Raw genomic sequence first — 15,302 nt, 5'->3', positions numbered from 1 at the left:
TAGCACAGGAACAACATGAGAGATGTTCTCCTGATTCGCAGCCAAATGATAATTTGCCCCAGAGTCAACTGTCCAGGTCGGCATGGGAGGAGAATCTGTGTGAACATCATGAGCTTGAGGAGGAGGTTTAGGTGATGGACACTGTCGACTCATATGACCATTGCCAGTGCAATTGTAGCACAAAATAGTTGTATTCTGCCCAGAGAAAGAACCAGAACCACGTCCATGGGTATAATTAGTAAAATGTCCAGTACCATTATTTCGGCCACTATAACTTGAATTCTGGCCACCATGTCCTCGTCCACCCCTTCCACGCGATCGCCCACCGCCACGATTAGCATTACTATAATTAGCAGTCGGCGGAACAGTAGACGAAATAGCCAAGGTATCCATTTTCAATTGAGTTTCTTCACTCAATAACAACGCATACAGCTCATTAAAAGACATCGCAGAATTTCGGGCTTCCATAGCCCGAGCAAAGGGTCGATACTCAGTGCCTAGGCCCTCCAATACATCAGCAACAAGTGAATCCTCATCTACAGAACTGCCGAGAGACTCCAACTGATCAGCAAAGGATCTGGCTCATTTCATATAAGCATCGATTGAATCAGATCCTCGAAACAAGTGCTTAAGTTGCTTGCAAAGTTGCTGAATTTGTGTTCTTGCGCCTTTGGAATAGACAGTTACAATCTTATCCCAAGCCTCCTTGGCAGTCTTACACCGGAGGATTTGGTGCATAATAAACTCAGACACATAACTGTTTATCCAACTTCGCACAATTTGGTCTTGACTAAACCAGTCAGAATAAGCAGGATTCGGTTCACCATTTGCAAGAGTTTGAGAAGGAGCTTGAGACGATCCATCAATATGAGATGCAAGTTTATAACCATGTAACAGCGTCATAATTTGTGCCTCTTAGATCAGAAAGTTGGACGATTTTAATTTGAGGGATAGGAAAGGTGTGACATTCGGAACAGAAACGGATTGAGAAGCAGAGGTAGCAACAGTTGCTGGAGAAAGAGATGAGGATGTAGTAGACGAAAGGGATTGTTCTGCAGAACCCATTCTGAGATTCGAGAAACAGTAGAGATGAGAAAAAGAAAATCGCAATGGCAGAGAGTCCTTTAAGGCTCTGATACCATAAAGAGTCACACAGTTTTGGAATTTTAACACTGCTTGTATTACTTATGTTGTATGTATATATACACAAGAGTTTTGTGTAGTTTATTACAAGAGATTAGCTTACAGATAGATTACAAGCTGTATAACAAAATAAATTGAAAATATAATTTATCCTTATTATTAAAGATATAACTTATCCTTATCAATATAGACTTATTAATATCGTGTTTTGGTTGAGGGTTTATGATTGGGACTCCCACTCTTTAGTTTTGGCAAATTAGTAGTTATTATGGTAAACTATTTTAATTTTTAATGGAAAATTTATTTTATTTAAATAAATAATATTATTATAAATTCATTATACTTTTAAAATTATATAATAATAATTCTAATTACTCTCTATATTTAATTTACTTGTAAGTTTTACTAAGTATTTCAATTTCAACATTACATTTTTCGAATTGAAGAAGTGAAACTGTTGCATATTAGAGTTCATTAAAACTCAATTCATATTATTATATTCCATAAAAACTTAAAATGAAAAATTGATACCACGATACGATAAACCTCAAAATATCCAAATATACGGTCAAATTCTTGAGTAAGCAGGAGGGAAGATAGAGTTGGTGTCTGAGTGAAGAGGTGTTGAGGAGGATCGACTGCTTCAGCAGGGAAGAAGATGAATAAAACGGCAAGACTAGAGGCGTTTTGGGAGGGAAGAGAAATGTCGGTTTGGACAGAATTAAAAAGGAACCAAACAAAAAATTCTCTAGTTAAAAATTTTCATATCACTCCCCAAATTCCCCTTAAACAGTAAAACTAGGAGGTGTATATAGGGTTTCCTTAATCCAAAGGATTTTTTTTTTTTTTTAAAACTTCTTGATCAAGTGGTCATAAATTATCTTTTAAGAAAATGGATAGTCTTTTTTTTTTTTAAATTAAAATTTAAAAAGACTCAAAATTATAGGTTAATATTTAAAAGTACTATTTTTAGCTTTTCATAAAAAAATAAAGTAAAATTAAAATATTTTTTTAATTTTAATTTTTAGTTTCTTTTTTATAAGTTCAAATTCAAATGTTAATTTAATTAAAATTCAGACAAAATAATTATTGAAATTTTAGAATTAAAAAGTGAATCAAAATAAAATTTAATTGAAATAAAATTAAAAATATTTTATAAAAAATTCAACTAAAAAAATATTAAAATTTAAATTGCGAAATGAAAATTTTTAGTTTTTTTTTATTTCTTTTGTTTAATTTTTCTAGACAAAACATAGTGGGGACCATCTGAATAAAAGATAAGATAGCGGAATTATAATATTAAAATATAAAACACATTGCTTTTATATATATATGTATTGTAAATTTTTGCAGAATTATTGGGACAAAATTAATCCAAATATCAACATAAATGGCCACTCCCAACACCCATATGCTACTGCTTTTCATCTCTCACTTGTCTTCCCGCAAACGCCTGTCTTCTCTATCCACACGGCTTCGCTTCTTCTGGATATGGCAGGGAAGCTAATGCACGCTCTTCAATATGATAAGTATGGTGGAGGAGCCGATGGTTTGAAGGTCAGTTTGTATTTGAATTTGGCTTCTCCTACTTTTACTTAGCATTAGCTTATTATTATTCTTATATTTGGTATTGAAACTGTTAGTTAGGTTTTTTTGTAATTTTTGCTAAATTCTTTAACTTGAATTACTTATAGATCCATTGAAAATGATTTAAAGTGGTTTGATAAAGCAGAAAATTTTTGGTAGTTGCAGCATGTTGAAGTTCCAGTCCCAACTCCACGGAAGGATGAAATTTTGCTGAAGTTAGAAGCACTAAGTATAAATCCAATTGATTGGAAAATTCAAAAGGGTTTGTTGCGGCCTCTTTTGCCTCGTAAATTCCCTCATATTCCAGGTATAACTCATATTCAAAAGTGTTTTTAGATTTTGGTCATATTTCGATTCTGAAGGCTAGCAGATTGTTCTCAACTATGTTAACATGACTGTGATTTAGAGGGTTGTTTGGTTCAGCTTGGGTATGTGGCTACAACTACTTGCCGTTTGTCCCCAGTATCTTAACGGTTATTTTTTAGCAGTTGGACTGTACATTAATTTATCAATTGAATTGAGAGCTTTCTCTCTTTTTTTTCTTTAGTAATATTTTACATGATCTATTGTTTATAGTTGATGATAATTATATATAAAACTTAATGACTGCAAACAATTTCTCTTTGATCTTATTCCTTCACCAAGTCATTGGCAAGTCTGTCTGATTCAGGAATGTTATATTCTTGGACCTTATGTTGGTCTGTTAATGTCTTAGTTTGTTCGTGTAGGAGGCCAATCCGCACAAAGTAGCATGGTTGGATGTAAAGTTTTGTGGAGCTACAAAATGATCTTTTACCCTTATTTTTTTTGGTTGCAACAGGTACTGATGTGGCGGGAGAAGTTTTGGAGGTTGGACCTGGAGTAAAAAATTTCAAAGTTGGTGATAAAGTTGTGGCTAAGATTAGCCATTTTGTAAGTGCTTAATCATTAATTGATTCATCATATTTAAGTTTTGCAAGCAATTCTATTTCTGAAGCCAGCCAAATGTTCATAAGCTATTTGGGTAAACTGAAGGGACAATTGCCTCATTTGACATTTAACCTGTCTATATACTATACTAATGTTTTTGGGTTTTTTTGCGAATTTAGGGATGTAAGATTTTTAATTTATAGATTTGAAGTTAAAAAAAAATATTTATAAATTTGAAATTGAGGTACGAGATGACATTCGAAAAGGCTAGATATTTAGCGCCTGTTAAATAGGCGCTAAGTCTTGGCGCCACTCTAAGCGGCGCTTAACATTATTTTTTTTTTCTTTTAAATTGTGATCTGGCGTCACTAGACCGTGATTTATTTATTTTTTAATTATTAATATATTATAATAAAATATTTATATTATATTAATTTAATATATTATTATAATATATTTTGTTAATTATAATATATTTTATTAATTATAATATTATAATTAAATAATACTAATTATAAATTTATTTACTGTTATTAAATATATATATATAAAAGTACTAAATTAAATAATTAATAAAAAAATAGATAAATTAATTAATTAATTAATATAAATATTTAAAATTATAAAAATTAAATTTATTTTTTATTACACTCTTATTTAGAATCATAAAATAAAATTATACTGTAATTTAAATAATCAATAAAAAAATAAACTAATTAATATGAATATTTAAAATTATAAAATTAAATTTATTTTTTATTGATTTGCTGTTTAGAATTATAGAATAAAATTATGTTGTGATTAAATATTATAAGTGATCACCTTATTATTTATAATTTATCAAAAATAATAGATTAATTAATTAATTTATTTCTGTAAGTAGATTAATTAATTAATTTATTTCTTTTTGATAAATTATAAATAATTTAGTATTCTCATATAACATTTAATAATAAAATAATATAATAATTTTAAATATTTTATATAAATTATTTATAATTTATTAAAATAAATAAATAAATAAAGTAATTAGTTCAATTAAATAATTTTGTATAGATTTAATAGCAAAATAATATTATAATTCTAAATATTTTTTATGCATTTCTTTATGATTAGCTTTTATAGTATTTTTATATATTAAAAATATTTTTATAAAATATAATAACTATTTATAACTGTTTTTAATACTTTCTAAATTTATGAAATAACATTAAATATATATAAAATTATTGATAATATTTAATTATAAAATTACTATATTAATTTATTAAAATAATAAAAAATTTTATCATTAGATAAATATATATAATATAATTAAATTATTTTTATATATCTAATCAGAATATAATATTAATTTTATAATTTTCAAATTATATAATATCAGTAATTTTTTATTTAAATATTAATAATAAAATCTATTAAACATTAATATATTAAAATTATAAAAAATATTTATTATTATAAAAATATAATATAAATATTATTATTAAATTAATATAATATAAATATATTATTATAATATATTAATAATTAAAAAAATAAAAGAAATTAAATCATTCCCTAACGCTGCTCTAAATGGTGTCAGCCCAGGTCATTATTTATTTATTTATTTATTTTTAAAAATAGTTTGGCATATTCACAGCGGCGCCCTTTAAATAGCGCCAGATTATAATTTTTTTTTAATTTTTTTAATTATTAAAATATTATAATAATATAAATTAATTAATATATTATTTTTTATATTACATTAATTTAATAATTTTATTTATATTATATTTTTTTAATAATAAATTTTTTTATAATATATTTTAATTTTATGGTAATATTGTGCAGTCATATATTATTATATAATAATAATAATATTAATTTTATGATAATACATATAATTATAGAATAATATTAATATTTTTAATTTAAATATTAATATATAAAATATATTAATATTTCAAATTATAGAATAAAAGTATGATGTGATTAAATATTGTATGTGAACACTCAATTATTTATAATTTATTAAATATAATAAATTTAATTAATTTATTCTTTGATTAAATTAATTTATTTATTTTTTTTAATAAATTATAAATAATTTTAGTATTTTTATATAACATCTAGATAATATAATAATTTTAAATATTTTATGCGATTACTTAATTATTTATAATTTAATAAATAGAAAAAATAAATAAAGTAAGTAATTAATTTAATGAAATGATGTTGTATATGATTAATAACAGAATAATATTATAATTATAAATAGCTTTTTATGTGCAGTCTTTTCTATTAAACTCTTATATATTAAAAATACTTTTATAAAATATAATAACTATTTTTAAAGACTATTAAACTCTTATATATTAAAAATACTTTTATAAAATATAATAACTATTTTTAATTTGTCTCAGTGTTTTAGAGGGTTATTAAATAACATTATCATTATCATGTGATTAAATACATACAAAATTGCTCAAACTATTTAATCGCAATATTAATATATTAAAATAATAATAAAAATTTAATATTATATAAATATATATTATATAATAAATTATTTTAATATATCTAATCGCAATCAAATTATTTTTATACATCTAATTACAATAAAATAAAATTTTAAAATTATATAGTATCAATAATTTTTTATTTAAAAATTAATAATAAAATTTATTAAATATTACTATATTAAAATTATAAAAAAATATTTATTATTTTAAAAATATAATATAAATAATATTTTTAAATTAATATAATATAAATATTTTATTATAATATATTAATAATTAAAAATAAAAAAATTAAATCATGTGTTAGCGCCTCTTTAAGCGGCGCTAGAAACAGCACCAGCCAAACAACCATCAGCCACTCCGATCCTAAATACATAAATACGTTTTTTCTAATCCTAAATTCACAAACTAAAAATTTTTAGCCCTAAATTGGAAAAAAGCTTAATTTTCTTTTTATCTGTATCAATCTTTCTTCTGTAATTATTTATGTTATGTAACACTAAACGCAGGTTGGAGGTGGACTAGCCGAGTTTGCAGTGGTTAAGGAGAACTTGACAGTTGCAAGGCCACCTGAAGTTTCAGCAGCAGAAGGGGCGTCCTTACCAGTTGCTGGGCTTACAGCCCATCAGGCTCTCACTCAGCCTGCTGGGATCAAGCTTGACGGCAGCGGCAAGCAGGCAAACATTCTGATAACTGCCGCCTCAGGTGGAGTGGGTCACATTGCAGTTCAGCTAGCAAAGCTCGGAAACACACATGTGACAGCCACTTGTGGAGCCCGTAACATTGAGTTTGTAAAGAGTTTAGGGGCTGATGAGGTTATTGATTACAGGACTCCTGAAGGGGCAGCTCTGAAGAGCCCATCTGGACGGAAGTATGATGCAGTGATCCATTGCGCCACTGGGATTCCTTGGAGTACTTTTGAGCCTAATTTGAGTGAAAAGGGGAAGGTGATAGACATCACTCCTGGCCCTAGTACCTTGCTGACGTTTGCTCTGAAGAAAGTTACCTTTTCGAAGAAGCAGCTGATACCGCTGCTTTTGTTTCCCAAGGTTGACAACCTGGAGTATCTTGTTAAACTGGTGAAGGAAGGGAAGCTTAAGATAGTTATAGACTCGCAGCATCCGTTGAGCAAGGCTGAAGAAGCTTGGGCTAGGAGTATAAGCGGCCGTGCCACTGGGAAGATCATTGTGGAGCCTTAGATAAAAGTATTGTCCTGGAATTGTTAAAAATGTCACTACTATACGTGTTGTGCATCTGGGCCGTGCAGATTCAAGGACATGGATCTGTGGCTTTTATGTTTTTCTCTTCATTTTGTGTGTGTGTGTGTGTAAATGATGGATAATGGTTGTAATTTGTCTTCAGACTCTGCTTGTTTGTTTTCATGGCTTTGGTTGTACTTCAAAGGACATGGTATTTGATTGGATGGAATCAAGCATGATGGGAGAAATTAGTTTTTTCATTTTAAAAAATAAATTAAAATATTTTTGAGATTTTAAAAAATTCATTAATTTACTGCCTGATTATTTTTAGATTTTTAGCTATTAAACAGTATATTCAAAATATATTTTGATATGAAGAAATTAATTAATAAATATTTTTATAAAATTAAAAATAAAATGGAAGTAGAATTTATAATTTATTTAATTATTATTATATAAAATTTTATGCTTTTTACTTAAAAATTTAATGAATTAAATTATAAAAAGCAACAACAAAATATTTAAAAAATATCATTACTATCCAAACTCTATGTTCTTTTATTAAATTTTTTTTTATATTTCAACAAAATTTAAAATATAAATTCATTCAAAAAAATTAAATTGGTACATAAATATAGAAATCCCTTTATTAACATTTAAGTTTATATAATCTATATAAATAGTTTTTATAAATATAATTATAATTGTTTATAAAATTTGCTATTTATTTATTTATTATTATTATTTCCAAAATGATAATGTATTACATTGCATGGGCTGTGATGGGGTAGGTGTCTCAATCTCATTAAGATTTCCATTATCTTTCTTTTTCATGGTAGGCTTTTGTTTTTTAATTCTTCTTATTTATTTTTTAACTTATTGGTAGGACCAGCAATAATTTTTTTTTTTTTTTTTTTGAAATGGGACCAGCAATAATTGAAGATATCTCCTGTCGTTATTATCTGCTAGAAAATAATTAGAGACATCTACAAAATTATATTAATAATTTATTTAATTAATATATTAATAAAAAAATATAGTTTTCATATTCAAAATAAAGTGAAATTACATATAAAAACTATAAATATATTTATTAAATTAAAAATATACACTTTCTATTCTATAATTTTTATCTATTTTTATTTTTTTAAAATATTTTAAAATTTTATTTTTTATTTAATAGATAAATTAACTATTATAATTTTATTTTATTTTATTTTATTATCAATATAACTCACTTTAATTATTTATTTTTTAAATGAGAATACAAAAGATATCTAATATTTAGTTCAAATAATATATTATTAATAATAATTTTATTTTTTCAATTAACATATTCATTTTATATTAAAAATAGTATAATTTAAAAATTAATAAAAAAATTTAACTAAAATAATTATTATTTATTAATTTTTATAAAAAAATAAAGTGCATAAAATTTAAGAGCCTGAAAATATTTCAGCCATAATATCCATTACAATATTTCATACTTAACTTTATACCATGAAAATAAAGAAGCCTTTCATCGATCACCTTCCAGGCATTCTGGATTGCAGTTCTTCGTCTCCATTAAAGTATCTCATGCCAATTTTGTAATATGAAACAAAGAGGAACATTTCATCAAACACGTTACAGGTATGAAATTGAAGCAATAAATCAACACCTGTAAGCAATGAATCTTTGAAAATATTTACAACATCACTGGAATTTTGTTTTCAAAGTAAGAATATGGAATATGAAATTATCATGGATTGAAACATGAAGGAAGTAGCAATAATAACCTTTGTTGATTCCCAAGATAACAACAATTTGGTAGTTTTGATGGCTTTCCTTTTTATAGAATATTTGGAAAAGTAGAAATAATTTTGTCTTCAGAGATCATCTTATTCCTTATCACTTTGACCATTTACTCTTGGGAGGAATTTATTTGTACTTTTGGAGGTGACATCACATCCTCAAATGGCAACCCATCAGATCTCAGCAGCTGGCCTGGTGTCCTCCACCCCATGGTTGTATGAAAATTAATTTCAATGGTGTGGTCAATACCAAATCCAATTTTGGTGCCATTGCAGCTGTAGCTCGTGATAGCCAAGGGCAGCCTCATGGATGGATCGGTAAGCATGTTCAGGGCATTGTTGATCCTTTAATTCTTGAAGGCATGGCTTGTAGAGAAGCTGTTATCCTAGTAAAAGAAAGAGGCTGCAGCCGGGTGATCTTTAAAGGGGATTCACTATCTGTTATTCAAGCCATTCAAGGATCTTCATCCTTTCTTTTCATTCAAGGAATTGTTTAGGACATTAATGTTTTATTTTCTTCTCATTTTTCAGTTGTTTTCATTCATGCTAACAGGTCTAGAAACTCAGCAGCTCATGGTTTAGCTAGAAAGAGCTTGTTGGATGCTTCCTTTTTAGATAATCCTTTGGCGCAAATGAACTTTTGTAATTTCTTCTCTGGCTCTTCAGTGGCTGCAATGAATATCCTCTCTTTGGGGAAATAAACTTTTTTTTTTCATTTACCTTTTTTTAATAAAGTATATTGTAAATAATAATTATAAAAATATACTTTTATTATAAAAATTATATTAAATAATATAATTAAATAAATTCTATATAATAATGATAACAATCATAATAATTTTTTAAGTTACACTTTTATCGTTGATTAGTTGCTTAAGAAATAATAAGAGAGATTTACAATTTAATTTATGGATTAACAAGTCAGTTTCTATATTTTTAAAAATCTATTAAAATATTTTTATTTTTTTTTATCAACGAAATAGTTTTTTCATTTATTTTTATTGTTAAAAGTATAGCAAAAAACTAAATTATTCCATTTTTTTCCTCCTCCTCCTCGTTCTTCTTCATTCTTCCTCCTTCTCCTCTTCTTTTTTTGTTTGTTTTTTTCCTGTTCTTCTTTGATTCTTGAGATTCTTCTTCTCCTCCTCTTCTTTTTTTCTTCTTCTTCAAAGAGGAGGAGGAAATTCTTTTTCTTCATCATCATCTTCTTCTTCTCCTCCTCCTTCTTCTTTTTCTCTTTTTTTTTCTCTTTTATCGTAATTTTTTTTCTTTTTTTTCTCCTTCATCGTAATCTTTTTTGTTTAAAGAGGAGGACAATAAGAAGGATGAGAGACTATTTCGTTGATTGAAAAAAATGATAAAAATATTTTAATAGATATTTCAAAAAAAAGAATATTTTAATAAATATAAAAAAATAAGGACATTTTAATATCTATGAGAAAAGATAAGAACGTTTTAATAGATTTCTGAAAATATAAGAACTGACTTATTAATAATAGTAATATGCGAGAACTAAATAAGGAATTTATTTGAGAATAAAATTAGATTTAAAAATTTTTTTATTATTATTTATCTATTTTTAATGAAAAAGATAATAAAAAATTACTTAATTAATAGAAAAAAAATATTTTAATATATTTTTAAAAATATAAAAATAGACTCATAATAATTAAAGATTAAATTATAAATTTTTAAATAATAATTAATAATTATATTATTAATAAAATTTTATATGATAATAATTAAAAAATAATTTTAAAAAAATCCCTTTAATTGATGGCTGGCAGAATTTAAAAACCTTTAATTTCTGCCAGCCATCAATCACATAAAAAAATAAAAAAAAGGTAACCATGGCTTCCAGCGGTAGCCTTATTGATGGCTGACAGATTCCTCTGCCAGACATCACTCATAATTTAGAAAAAAAAAAAAAAAAAAAAGACTTCTGCGTGTTTAATCAGTGGAAGCCATTTCCGCCGATCACCACTATAACATTTTTTTACACCATTTTAATAAAATCCCCCGACAACGCCCATCTGCTACTACTTTTCTTCTCTCACTTGTTTTCCTGCAAACGCTTGTTTTTCTGTCCACACGGCTTCGCTTCTTCTGGATATGGCGGGGAAGCTAATGCGCGCCGTTCAATATAATAAGTATGGTGGAGGAGCCGCTGGTTTGAAGGTCATTTCTTATTTGAATTTGACTTGTATTACTTAGCATTAGCGGATTATTATTCTTCTATTTGGCATTGAAACAGTTACATGGTTTAATTTCAATTCTTAAAATTTTATAAAATTTAATTGAATTAAATTTTATATTTTGTATAATAAAATTTGAATTTGAAAACAATTTCACAAAAGTTACTAATAATATTTGATGAATTAAAATACCTATAATAAAATTTTAGGATATTTTTTTATAATTTTAAAAAAATTATCTTATAATTTAGTCCGTTTTCAAGTAGAGTATATACTTTAATTGGTATAATAAAAGGTCATATACTTTTATACTTGTCATAAAGTGAAATTTTTTATTAAATACTAATAAATATTATTAAAAATTTATAATTTATTTTTGATATTCAATGAAAATTATATTTTAATTCATATATTTTTAAATTTAGTCATTAAATTTTATTTAATTAATAAAATAATTTTATATTTTTAATTGAAATTAATTTATATATTTTTATAAATGGTTCCTTAAATAGTATAATTATTAATAAGTTTTACATTTATAAATTAATTTATTTATTTTTTAAATTTTAATATTTTATATGTAAAAAATAATAAAATAAAAGTAAAATAAAAAATCAGATAGCTCGTTTTTGTCCTTTTAATAAAAAAAATCATAGAGATGGAAAAATTAGAATTTTTTAAATTTTTATAAATTAAAATTAAAGTTATAATTTTTATTTTGAAATTAAGTTTTTTTTAGTTTACAAGATTTAAAAGTATATAATTTATAAAATTAATTAGATATTTTTTTCTTTATTATTATTTGAAATATAATATCTAAATTTAATTATTTTATTTTTATTTAATTTTTATAATATTTTTTAATATATATTTTTCAATTATACTTTTATTATATTAGTAATGATTTTTCATCATATTTTATAATTAGTATATCATTAATTAGTAAATTAACTTTAATAGGTAGATGGAATATGGAGCTAGTAAATTGTTTGAATTAACTAATAAAAAAAATATAATTTGGATTAAATTTGATTATAAAACTAACTAATGAATGTATTATAATGGATGAAGATAGTTTGCATTCAAATTTGATCCAAATTAATCCTTGAATACCCATAATTATCAGAGGAGTCTCAAATAAATTATCGGAAAGACATGATTTAGTTTGATTGAATTTGATTATAAAACTAACTACGAATATGTTATAATTATGAAAATAGTTTGGATTCAAATTTAATTTAAACTAACTATTGAATATCTATAACTCTCGTATATCAAGGTGGGTTGAGATGAATGATTCAATACCTTTCTCCTTTAAGTGAAGTCGAGAATTTGATTCTCATACATAAAAATACATAAAATAAATTATCACTGGAAGACATAATTCAGTCAATAAATTTGGAGATACCTTTAGTTATAAAAAAAAAAAAAAAAAAAAAAAAACTCAAATTTTTTCTGTAATTAAAACTATATATGTAATTATATATAAACATACATATACACTTTACTCTTGAGAATAATATATGAATTGAGTGCAAATAAATTTCAATTCTGAATGTAAACTAAACAAGAAATTATGTGGAATTTAATTCAACTTAGTTTTTTTTTTGGTAACTTTTGTTAAATTCATTAACTTGAATTACTTATGGATCCACTGAAAATGGTTTAAAGTGGTTTGATGGAGCAGAAAATTTTTGGTTGTTGCAGCATGTCGAAGTTCCAGTCCCAACTCCACGGAAGGATGAAATTTTGCTGAAATTAGAAGCAACAAGTATAAATCCAATTGATTGGAAAGTTCAAAAGGGTTTGTTGCGGCCTTTTTTGCCTCGTAAAATACCTCATATTCCAGGTATAACCCATGAGAATCCCTCTTTTTAGATTCTGAAGGCTAGCAGATTCTTCTCAATAATGTTAACATGACTGTAATTTAGAGGGTTGTTTGGTTCAGCTTGGGTACGTGGCTATAACTATTTTTGGAAATCTTTTAGCCGCTGGACTATAAATTATTTTTTCAATTAAATTGAGGGCTTTTCCCCTTAATTTTTTCTTTTTGTTGTTGCAATAGGTACTGATGTGGCAGGAGAAGTTTTGGAGGTTGGACCTGGAGTAAGAAACTTCAAAATTGGTGATAAAGTTGTGGCTAAAATTAGCGTTGCTGTAAGTGCTTAATCATTGATTGATTCATGGTATTTAAGTTTTGCTGATAGTGAAATTTAATTGAAATTTTATTATTATAAATTTGCATTAGATGTTAGTTACTTTTGTTCATCAACTATTTGGCTAAACTGAAGGCACAGTTGCCTCGATTTGATATTTAACCTATTATATACACTATACTAATTTACTTTTTACCTGTTTCAATCTTTCTTCTGTAATTATTTATGTTATCTAACACTAACCGCAGGTTGGAGGTGGACTAGCCGAGTTTGCAGTGGCTAAGGAGAGCTTGACAGTTGCAAGGCCACCTGAAGTTTCAGCAGTAGAAGGGGCGGCCTTACCAGTTGCTGGGCTTACAGCCTATCAGGCTCTCACTCAGCCTGCTGGGATCAAGCTTGATGGCAGCGACATGCAGGCAAACATTCTGATAACTGCTGCCTCAGGTGGAGTGGGTCACTTGGCAGTTCAGCTAGCAAAGCTTGGAAACACACATGTGACAGCCACTTGTGGAGCCCGTAACATTGAGTTTGTAAAGAGTTTAGGGGCTGATGAGGTTCTTGATTACAGGACTCCTGAAGGGGCAGCTCTAAAGAGCCCATCTGGACGGAAGTATGATGCAGTGATCCATTGCGCTACTGGGATTCTGTGGAGTACCTTTCACCCTAATTTGAGTGAAAATGGCAAGGTTATAGACATCACTCCTGGCGCTAATACCATGCTGAAGTTTGCTGTAAAGAAAGTTACCTGCTCGAAGAAGCAGCTGATACCCCTGCTCTTGTCTCCCAAGACTGAGAACCTGGAGTATCTTGTTAAACTGGTAAAGGAAGGGAAGCTTAAGCCAGTTATAGACTCGCAGCATCCCTTGAGCAACGCTGAAGATGCTTGGGCTAAGAGTATTAGTGGCCGTGCTACTGGGAAGATCATTGTGGAGCCTTAGATAAGTGTTTTGTCCTTAAATTGTTAAAAATGTTACTACTATACATGCTGTGCATCTGGGCCATGCGGATTCAAGAACATTGATCTGAGGCGTTTATGTATTTCTCTTTATTTTGTGCTTGTGCAAGTGATGGGGAATTGTTCTAATTTGTCTTTGTTTGTTTTCATGGCTTTGGTTGTACTTCAAAGGACAGTTTTGATAGGATGGAGCTAAGTGAAGGTGAAAACTCCATCGCATCATTCTGTTGGAATCAAAGCGTTATCGGAGAGGCAAACGAGAAAATGTTCTGGTGACTTAAACCTCGGGTGGTGCAGGTATGCTGCATAGAATTTGTAAAGAGTTTAGGGGCTGATTAGGTTCTTGATTACAGAATTCAAGAAGGGGCAACTCTGAAGAGCTTATCCAGAAGGAAGCATGACGAAGTGATCCATTGCGGTGTTGGGATTCCTTGGACTCCCAAGCCAATGTGTATTAGGGTTTTAAGATGCGGTAAAATGTACCTTACCTACGCACTATTTTATAAATTAAAATTTTGATGTTTTAACAAATAAGGGACCTTGCCACATTTTATAAGACACGTAAGGTTTATATTTTCTAAAAATTCAAATAATTTAAACGTTTTTATCTTATATCTTAACTTTCAATGTTAAATAATCAAATCAAATATTTAAAATTTATCATGATTTTATCTATTAATTTAAATTAATTTTGATTAAAATCTAAAATTATTTATTTAATTTAGTATTTTATTAATTTTTAATTTATACTTTTTGATGATCTGAGATCCAATAGAATAGGGTTTTTCCAGAGTTTTTTGTATAGAATAGGGTTTTTCCAGGGTTTTTTGTTACAGAATAAGGCCTAAACTTTCTGAG

At 26.9% G+C, this 15,302-nt stretch overlaps 2 protein-coding genes across 6 annotated transcripts; both read left to right on the top strand.

Annotated features, from left to right (window-relative positions):
• The first annotated feature begins 2,506 nt into the window (after positions 1 to 2,506).
• On the top strand, positions 2,507 to 7,602 carry LOC110629660 (chloroplast envelope quinone oxidoreductase homolog). Of its 4 annotated transcripts, none has more exons than XM_043949201.1 (4): positions 2,507 to 2,700; positions 2,890 to 3,037; positions 3,545 to 3,642; positions 6,653 to 7,602. In XM_043949201.1, the coding sequence occupies exons 1-4, from the start codon at positions 2,635 to 2,637 to the stop codon at positions 7,340 to 7,342; spliced, it is 1,002 nt and encodes a 333-aa protein (XP_043805136.1). In that variant the 5' UTR covers positions 2,507 to 2,634; the 3' UTR covers positions 7,343 to 7,602. The 4 variants fall into 4 exon arrangements, with proteins under 4 accessions (XP_043805136.1, XP_043805138.1, XP_043805137.1 ...); XM_043949203.1 differs by having other exon boundaries at positions 2,509 to 2,700; positions 2,896 to 3,037; XM_043949202.1 differs by having other exon boundaries at positions 2,509 to 2,700; positions 3,551 to 3,642.
• A 3,366-nt stretch (positions 7,603 to 10,968) lies between these two features.
• LOC122721536 (chloroplast envelope quinone oxidoreductase homolog) lies at positions 10,969 to 15,056 on the top strand. 2 transcript variants are annotated; one of them, XM_043949417.1, is made up of 5 exons: positions 10,969 to 11,316; positions 13,041 to 13,182; positions 13,399 to 13,490; positions 13,738 to 14,427; positions 14,614 to 15,056. In XM_043949417.1, exons 1-4 carry the CDS (start codon positions 11,251 to 11,253, stop codon positions 14,425 to 14,427), a joined length of 990 nt encoding a protein of 329 aa, XP_043805352.1. In that variant the 5' UTR covers positions 10,969 to 11,250; the 3' UTR covers positions 14,614 to 15,056. The 2 variants fall into 2 exon arrangements, with proteins under 2 accessions (XP_043805352.1, XP_043805351.1); XM_043949416.1 differs by lacking the exon at positions 14,614 to 15,056 and having other exon boundaries at positions 10,970 to 11,316; positions 13,738 to 14,573.
• The last annotated feature ends 246 nt before the right edge of the window (positions 15,057 to 15,302 follow it).

Source organism: Manihot esculenta, chromosome 13 (assembly GCF_001659605.2).
Source record: "Manihot esculenta cultivar AM560-2 chromosome 13, M.esculenta_v8, whole genome shotgun sequence".
NCBI lineage: Eukaryota > Viridiplantae > Streptophyta > Magnoliopsida > Malpighiales > Euphorbiaceae > Manihot > Manihot esculenta.
This window is presented reverse-complemented; position numbering and strand designations above follow the sequence as displayed.

Coding starts and splice junctions, on each gene's coding strand:
- LOC122721536 (XM_043949417.1), top strand. CDS start 11,251: ATGGCGGGGAAGCTAATGCGCGCCGTTCAATATAATAAGTATGGTGGA. Junction 13,183..13,398: donor TAAAATACCTCATATTCCAG/GTATAACCCATG, acceptor TTGTTGCAATAG/GTACTGATGTGGCAGGAGAA. Junction 13,491..13,737: donor TGGCTAAAATTAGCGTTGCT/GTAAGTGCTTAA, acceptor CACTAACCGCAG/GTTGGAGGTGGACTAGCCGA.
- LOC110629660 (XM_043949201.1), top strand. CDS start 2,635: ATGGCAGGGAAGCTAATGCACGCTCTTCAATATGATAAGTATGGTGGA. Junction 3,038..3,544: donor TAAATTCCCTCATATTCCAG/GTATAACTCATA, acceptor TTTTTTTGGTTG/CAACAGGTACTGATGTGGCG. Junction 3,643..6,652: donor TGGCTAAGATTAGCCATTTT/GTAAGTGCTTAA, acceptor CACTAAACGCAG/GTTGGAGGTGGACTAGCCGA.